The 9,015-nt window shown below is 37.9% G+C and overlaps 1 protein-coding gene across 1 annotated transcript; it reads right to left on the bottom strand.

Annotated features, from left to right (window-relative positions):
- Positions 1 to 1,005: 1,005 nt before the first annotated feature.
- LOC140149751 (uncharacterized) lies at positions 1,006 to 8,473 on the bottom strand. Its single transcript, XM_072171804.1, has 2 exons — positions 7,637 to 8,473; positions 1,006 to 1,875 (listed from the first exon to the last, which is right to left on the bottom strand). The coding sequence occupies exons 1-2, from the start codon at positions 8,460 to 8,462 to the stop codon at positions 1,016 to 1,018; spliced, it is 1,686 nt and encodes a 561-aa protein (XP_072027905.1). The 5' UTR covers positions 8,463 to 8,473; the 3' UTR covers positions 1,006 to 1,015.
- Positions 8,474 to 9,015: the final 542 nt, after the last annotated feature.

The following is a 9,015-nucleotide window of genomic DNA, read 5'->3' on the forward strand; positions in this document are numbered from 1 at the left end:
ATCCGTTTTATGACTGAGCTTTCCTGAGGCGCGCGCTTAGCGAGGGGAATCCTGCCTTCTTTCTGTGTGAAAGCGTGATAGGGTATTTCAATATGAGCCCTTATTGAGGCTATAGCATTAAAATCATTTTGCAGAATATTAGGATCAGATGATATATTTAGTCTAATTTATTTGGTATATTATATTTAGTAGGCAAACAGAGGATGTAAAGTTACGGGTACCTTATGTATTTTGGGTAGTGTATTTTCCTCGGGTTGCCTATATTGTAACACTCATTTTGCACTTTCCATTTTATCAGATACTGCATGCACTGTTATATTACGTGTTTGTGGTTGTAAGGCTTTTAAAATTGTGCAATTTGCTTATGTAATTTATTCTTAACATACAGGTTTGCATGTTCCTATTTTTGATACGCCTCCATGACCGTGGCAAAATTTACAAAAGATATAATACAATCTTATACAGTATACAGTATAGACGAATCCAACGAGCCAAGTCATGGTCAGGATTTGGTCGGCCATCTTTGGTTTCCCGCTAGCACCAACCTGGGGTTTTGAGCGCTGATTGTAAATAAAAGCCGCCTATCACCTGGAGAAGATGCAAAGACGAGGAGGGTTAATAGAATAATATATACAATAGAGGTAATCCTGTCGCATCTATTCATACATAGTCCTTTTGTTCATCCATTTGTACATCTATGAATAGATGCGATGGGATTACTAGTACCTCGTGAATTATCTCTATTGTATTATTCTATTAACCTCCTCGACCTTCTCTAGGTGTAAGGCGGCTTTTATTTGCACAACTGTTGGAACTGTATTGTGTTGTCATTCTTTTGTCTACCTGTGTTTTCGCGGAAGGTGTAAAACGGATGATGGAATGCAGTTTAAAATTTCCGCCAAGGGAGAATCATTACACATTTCGGATGCATTGTAGCCGACGGGGACCCAACTAAAGGCTGCTAGTCAGGTGTAGGAATGCGTGAATTTGGATTCCTCTATATGGCAGAACTTATTTATTCTAAAACAAATATTTGTGTTCCTTGATGTGGACTTTGTTCCACTACAGCATAAAAGTGAGTGCCCATGGATACGCAAAGTGCCCCACCTGATGTGACTGACAACTGTCCATCCCACACCTCACCCAAATCATCAATGACACATCCAGTGTTGTGATACTCTGGTGTGCCATTCCCTTCCCAGGTGTATTTGTACACACACCCCTTCCCATTCGCCTTATGATAACATGCAACATATAACTGCCTTGCATCATTCCTATAGGATACAGCTTGAAATGCCCAACCATCGGGTGGTTTTATGCTACACATATCCTGACCGATATCACCCATTGGTTTGATTACCATCTCATATCTACCCATTACCACCAAGTAATCTGTACTGATAGTGAGATCCCATGGATGCAAACCATTACTAAGGTCTAAAACCCTTTGCTGTGTAAACCCTGGCAATTGACAAACTACCAATGTATCCTTATCAACTAAACCTATCACAGCTGTATTGGCATTAGCTGCAATACACACTGGCCACACATTCCCATCATGAATCTGATATTTCTTTACATGGTTTGATGCTTCATGGCATGGGAACTCATACACGTAGGAACTTGTGTAGGCTATCACGAATATGCTGTTAGGCATAGACTCACTCACAGCTACATCCCATGGATACACATCACCCGTCAGATCACCCCCTCTCCACTCATCAGATGTTAGGGTGTATATTAGATGTGCCTCTTCCCTGCTCACATGATACACCTTCACACTGCGTAGTCTAGTGATAATAGCCAGGCGGTCACTAGCCAAAAACTGCAGTTGTCCCTGAGAATATATCTCATGCTTCAGCTGCCACTCCAACCCTGGAAAGGGAAATAATAATCATTGATGACATACTACTCAATTCAATTCAATTTTTATTTAAACAAGGATTAATAAGTATGCAAATGTCACCAGAAAAACGTTAGGTTTGTAATTAGTTGTTTAAAGTATATAGAATAGATAGTCAAACTTAATAAACATACACCCAATTTTATTCCTTCACCTTCATTGCAAAGTGATCCTGGAAGAAACTAAGCATTGGGCCATCTTAATTACACAGCCGTGACGTTAGTCACGGCTGTGTCTTTTTTCTTACAGGTTCTTTACACAGCCGTGACGTTAGTCACGGATGTGTCTTTTTTCTTACAGGTTCTTCTTTCTTTCTTTCTTCTTTCTTTCTTCTTTCTTCTTTCTGTCAACCATTACATTTGCTCTAGCACTCACATGCTTACATCGATTTTGACCTAACTTGGTCACAATGATCATTGACCGTGCCCCTACATGTCACATGAAACTTGTGGGGTCATACGTCACGCAGGGGTCATAGGGGTCAAAACGTGATTTCGACTCAAAATGCATCTTCTCCTACAAATTACGTAGAACAGTGACGCCACTTGCACACATGCATTGTAATTACCAAGTGTCTATAAGGTGTACACAGATTTGGGGTCAAAGGTCATTAAGGGGTCACTTCCGGTATAAAACGGAATACCTTCAAAAATTTTTATTATCTAAGGAAAACATAGGACAATAACGGTATGTTCACATATGAGTTGCAGTTATCCAATGTATATGTGGTATTTTTTTATTTGGGGTCAAAGGTCATTAAGGGGTCACTTCGGTATAAAACGAAATACCTTTAAAATGCATCTTCTCCCACAAATTACGTTAGGACAGTGACACCACTTGCACACATGCATTGTTATTACCCAGTGTCAATGTGGTGTACATAGATTTGGGGTCAAAGGTCATTAAGGGGTCACTTCGGTATAAATCGAAATATTTTCAAAAAATTTTATTAGCTAAGAAAAACATAGGAGAGTGATGGTATGTTCACACATGAATTGTGTTTTCCCAATGTATATATGGTATTTTTATATGGGGTCATAGGTCATTAAGGGGTCATTTCGGTTTGAGACAAAAACTTTCAAAATGCCCCTTCTGCCACAAATAACATGGCAAAGTGATGCCACGTACACACATACATTGACATTAGCCAATGTCTATGGGGTTTTCATATATTTTGTGGTCAAATGTCATTAAGGGGTAACAACACGGCTGTGTTCGTGGTCTTAGACCACAGCTAAGTCTAGTTCTTCTTCTTTCTTCTGTCAATTTTACATTTGCTCTAGCACTCACATGCTTACATCGATTTTGACCTAACTTGGTCACAATAATCATTGACCGTGCCCCTACATGTTACATAAAACACATGGGGTCAAAGGTCACGCAGAGGTCATAGGGGTCAAAAATGTGATTTCAACTAAAAATGCATCTTCTCCCACAACTTACGTAGGGCAGCGACGCCACTAGCACACATGCATTGATATTACCCAGTGTCTATGTGGTGTACACAGATTTGGGGTCAAAGGTCATTAAGGGGTCACTTCCGGTATAAAACGAAATACCTTCAAAAATATTTGTTAGCTAAACAAAACATAGGCCAGTAACGGTATGTTCACATATGAGTTGCAGTAACCCAGTGTATATGTGATATACTATAAAATGTATCTTCTTCCACAAATAACATGTGATGGTGACATGCTTAGGTCATGTGACTTGACTTTGGTCGGTGTCTATAGGGTGTTCACAGATAAGGGGTCAAAGGTCATTAAGGGGTCATTTCGGTCTGAAAGCTAAAAATATTCAAAAAATCACTGTTTTTACAAATTACATAGCAGAGTGTTGCCATTAGCACACATGCATTGCTACCAACCAGGGTCTTTAAGGTGTCTACAGTTTTGGGGTCAAAGGTCATTAAGGGTCGCTTCGGTCAAAAACCAAAAATCATCAAATATTTTTATTTTTTTATCTCAAAACGTAGAGTGACATAAACTTCATATATGCATTAGTGTTACCCGATGTACGCACGGTATTTTTATTTTTTTGGTCAATGGTCATTTAGACGTCATTTCCGGTTTTAAGCTAAATAAATTCAAGAATTTTTATCTCCATAACTAAGCATAGTAGATTTTTTAAATTTAAACTGTAACAATGCATTTTCTCGGTGTAGATGAGGTTTTTTTATATATTGGGATCAAAGGTCATTAAGGGGGTCAAAACGTCAAATTTGCCAAAAAAAATTTAAAATTACGGAAAAGTGGCTATATCTCAGCCTATGGAAGACAGATTAAGTCCCTATATGCTACAGTGATGCACCATTAATGGTGGGGAAGTGTATAATAGCCTCAGCCCAAATGGTCGAAGTTTAAGGTCAAAGTTCATTTCGGGCCATCTTGTCTGCCATGTCGCGGCATGGCTGGTGGTCTAGTTACACAGCCGTGACGTTAGTGGTTACATTTGCTCTAGCACTCACACGCTTACATCGATTTTGACCTAACTTGGTCACAATGATCATTGACCGTGCCCCTACATGTCACATGAAACTTTGGGGTCAAAGGTCACGAGAGGTCATAGAGGTCAAAGACGTGATTTCAACTAAAAATGCATCTTCTCCCACGACTTACGTATGACAGCGACGCCACTTGCAAACATGAATTGTTATTACCCAGTGTCTATGTGGTGTACACAGATTTGGGGTCAAAGGTCATTAAGGGGTCACTTCCGGTATAAAACGAAAAACCTTCAAAAATTTTTATTAGCTAAGTAAAACATGGGACAGTAACGGTATGTTCACATATGATCTTCAGTCACCCAATGTATATGTGGTATTTTTTTATTTGAGGTCAAATCTCATTAAGGGGTCACTTCGGTATAAAACTAAATACCTTTAAAATGCATCTTCTTCCACAGATTATGTAGGACAGTGACGCCACTTTCACACATGCATTGTTATTACCTTGTGTCTATGGGGTGTACACAGATTTGGGGTTATTAAGGGGTAACTTCCGGTTTAAATCGAAATATATCTTCAAAAATTTTTATTAGTTAAGAAAAACATAGAAGAGTGATGGTATGTTTACACATGAATTATGTTTACCCAATGTATATATGGTATTTTTTTACTTGGGGTCAAAGGTCATTAAAGGGTCATTTCCGGTATAAAACGAAATACCTTTAAAATGCATCTCCTCCCACAAATTACGTATGACAGTGATGCCACTTACACACATGCATTGTTATTACCCAGTGTCTATGGGGTGTACACAGATTTGGGGTCAAAAGGTCATTAAGGGTCACTTCCGGTATAAAAGCGAAATAACTTCAAAAAGCTTTATCAGCAAAGAAAAATATAGCACAGAGACGGTACACTCACACATGAATTGATGTTACTCAGTATATACGTGGTATTTTTTTATTTGGGGGTAAAAGGTCATTAAGGGGTCACTTCCGGTCTGAGACAAAAACCTTCAAAATGCCCCTTCTGCCACAAATAACATGGCAAAGTGATGACATGTGCACACATACATGTATATTGACATTAGCCAAAGTCTATGGGGTTTTCATATGTATTGGGGTCAAAGGTCATTAAGGGGTCACAACACGGCTGTGTTCGTGGTCTTAGACCACAGCTAAGTCTAGTTAAATCCTGTGTCTCAAAGCTTCTGAGAAATTGAAAACCTAATGCAGAATGTGGGGTTTTTACTGTATTTTTTTTATATTATTTTAATTTTTTATGTGTCAGTACAGGATTACAGAAATATCCAATGTTGTAATAGCAGACAAAAAAGTCACTGCTACAAACTATTATTCTTCTCTTTTATTATTTTTGTGTCCAAACTTTGCAAAAAATTCGAAAACTTGAAATTAAATACTAATTTTGAGTTAAATTTTTGACTGTTTGTTTAAAAAAATAAAAAGAGATGAAAAAAAATTGAATTTCTTGATTTTCAAAGAGGACTACGCGCACAATTTTACCAACACACGCTGCAGCTTTGAGACACAGGATTTAATTAAGATGACCTTATATATTACAATAGAGTCTCATCATCATCATATAGGTATGCCAGGCAAACACATTTGCTAGTCAGCCAAATTTGCCGACAATGTCAATGCATTTTTACATAGAAATTTAAAACAACTGGCCGAAGAAAGAAACCTACATAAATATGTTTTCTATACTTCACTTGACCCAAATATATGATTTTTATGGTGATAAGTCACTTTCGACATGGAATTTTAGAGGGATTTTGATAGCAGTTCCATTTAAAAAAAAGCTGCTATCATCATGAGACTAAGGTCTAGAAACTCCTCCGGATTGCGGTTTTTGGTATTTTTGCTATCTGAATCTTTTTGACATTTGATGAAAGTCAATCTTTGACAAGATGTAACTTTGCTACGGAAAGTGCTATGAAAAAAAAAGGTTTTCAGTTTTGGCTTTGTTTACTCAAGGGCTTTAATTTGATATATAAAATGATGCAATTTGATGACAAATTTGAATTCACCTAGCATAGGCCTACCTACATCATATCTGCCTTTGGTGAATAATAAGCCTATCATTAGAATGTAGAATATTGTGTGTATTGGTATTATACAAACGGAAATGAGAAAAAATATGGGAAAATTAGCAAACCTTGTTCTAGCACCCCCCCCTCCCCCACACAGCAAAAATTCTGAGCATTGCATAAATAAAATCATGTGTCAAATTAGCAATATCAATTTGAAAGAAGAAGAATGTGGGTCTTGAACATGGGACTGTCTTGGTCCAATATAAACATGTACATATAGGGATTTTGTAAAAATCTATTGCCTGGGTAAAACATGGTCCGATCTTTTTGCTATTTCAGCACTACAGCCTAGTAAAATTCTCTGAGACTTTCAAGTCGATCCGAGAAAAAAGGATGGGTATAACAAAATGTCAACCTGACATTTCCTCATCAACCCAAGGCAATTGTAACCTTAATTGGATCACAGTTAGAGTATGATTTCACAATATATTGAAGACGTCAAAGGTTATGTGTATGAGGTCAAAGGTCATTCAGAGGTCAAGTTAAGAAAGGTGTCAACCCTGCATTAGCTTGCTATTTCCTCTTCATCCTCTTCGATGATATTATTACTTAAATTGGATCACATTTACAGTATGACTTTACATGGGGATGTCATACACATCACATGTATATATAAAGTCAAATGTCATTGGAAGGTCAAATCTTACCTAACTATCAAATATGGAACTGGCAAGTACACTGGGGACATATTACATTTCACACAGGTACTACTAATCTACTTGTGTGAGTACCCTGTTGAATTTCTTCCTTGGAACATTACTGCATTGTAGTTTACCAGATGATGATTTAAGCACTTCCCACCACGCCACTGTGTTGACTTGCGGTTAGCACAGCTGTGTGAGTGAACATGACATCACTGCTCGCACATTGCATTGACGGGCATGGTTAAATTTGAATTTGGACTGATATATTTACAATAAAAACGCATTCAAAATGCCAGTCGATTTCACATTTTATGTTACCTACAGAAGGTTTGAATTATTTTATGCATGCATCGCTTTTGTTCTGAAATTGACCAAGTAATAATGACACACGCCCAATTCTTAAACAACATCTTTTGCACAGAATTCAATGGGATTTGAAAAGTAAAGTAGCAGTTGAAACTCTAGTGATAGTGATGCACATGCAGTGCATGATGGGGCTTCCTTAAATCATCCTCTGGTAGTTTACCCACCATCAACCTCGTTAGGCTCGTCATCAGCATCAGGAAGTGTAGGTTTGTATTCACGCCATACTCGTCTCACTATGTCACTGCTTTCTGGTCTCTCTGTGCGATCTTCATGCCAGCATTGCTCCATTAGTTCTTTCAAGAACTGGGGACAATCATCAGCTATTGTTGGACGGAGTCTATGCGCTACTACTTGGTAGATGACCCTCACAGGTAGAAAGTCTTTGTATGGTTCTTCACATGATACCATTTCCCAAACGATGATTCCAAAAGCATATATAGCAGCTTTTGGAGAAAGTACTTGCTTCTCAAATATCTCTGGTGCCTGCCATTGCACACTTCCTTTGTTGGCACTCCTTGTGGTCTTGCTACTAGTAAGGTATCTTGCGATACCAAAATCACAGATCTTGATGACATCGTCAGCCATTATGATACAATTGGGTGATTTCAAATCGCAATGCGCCACCTTGTTTTGATTGAGATAGTTAACTCCGCAAGCCAATTGATAGATCCATGAATGGAGGAGGTTTTCTGGAAGTTTGTCTTTATCTTTGAGATAATCACACAACGACCCTTTAGCAGCAAATTCAGTTACAATGACTACATGTTCTCTCTCTATTACCGCATCATAATACCTGATAATATTCTTGTGATCAAGTTTCTTGACGAACTCTATCTCACGTTTTTGTTTCTCTGTGATTTCTCCATCAAGTTTAATCTGCTTAGCAGCAGCTTCAATAATACCAAATTCCTTTGATTTCCATGTGCATCTGTAGACGGTACCACTGGACCCGCTCCCTATGCGTTCATGATAAGTCAAACTAGCACCCATGGCTTCAAGATGTGTTCTGAAAAAAGTGTTGATATTTGTTGATTAAAGGCCTATTCGATGAACCCAGAGAAAGTGTGAAAAAAATCAGATTCTGAATAAAATGCTTAAAAGTGAAGGACATATTTCATTAAAATTGTTATCAGGTATTTTTGAATTGAAGAATTAAGTAAAAAACAAGGAAAACAGCAGTATTGACAAAGTTGAAGCCCCATGCAAATACTTAAGTAGAGAAATTACAGATTCATGTAAAATGTCTTATTTTGTTTTTAATACAGGGCATATGGCTTAACCACTAGCAGGATTTAGCACATCAATGGCACTAGCAAAAGTGCCAAAATCTGAATTTTGATGATTTTTGACGATCCTCCGGATGAGCAAATCGCTGAATGGACCTTTAATAGGAGAAATAATTACATTCTACATCTTAAATTTTTTACGAAGAGGCATAAGATTATATTGCTCCTGTAATCCTCCTGTGTGTGGGTGTGGGTGTATCATAAAGGGTGCATTTGTTTACTGTGCTAAATGAGGACACACACCTGATTCTTAACGA

The sequence above is a fragment of the Amphiura filiformis genome, chromosome 4, assembly GCF_039555335.1.
Source record: "Amphiura filiformis chromosome 4, Afil_fr2py, whole genome shotgun sequence".
Taxonomy (NCBI): domain Eukaryota; kingdom Metazoa; phylum Echinodermata; class Ophiuroidea; order Amphilepidida; family Amphiuridae; genus Amphiura; species Amphiura filiformis.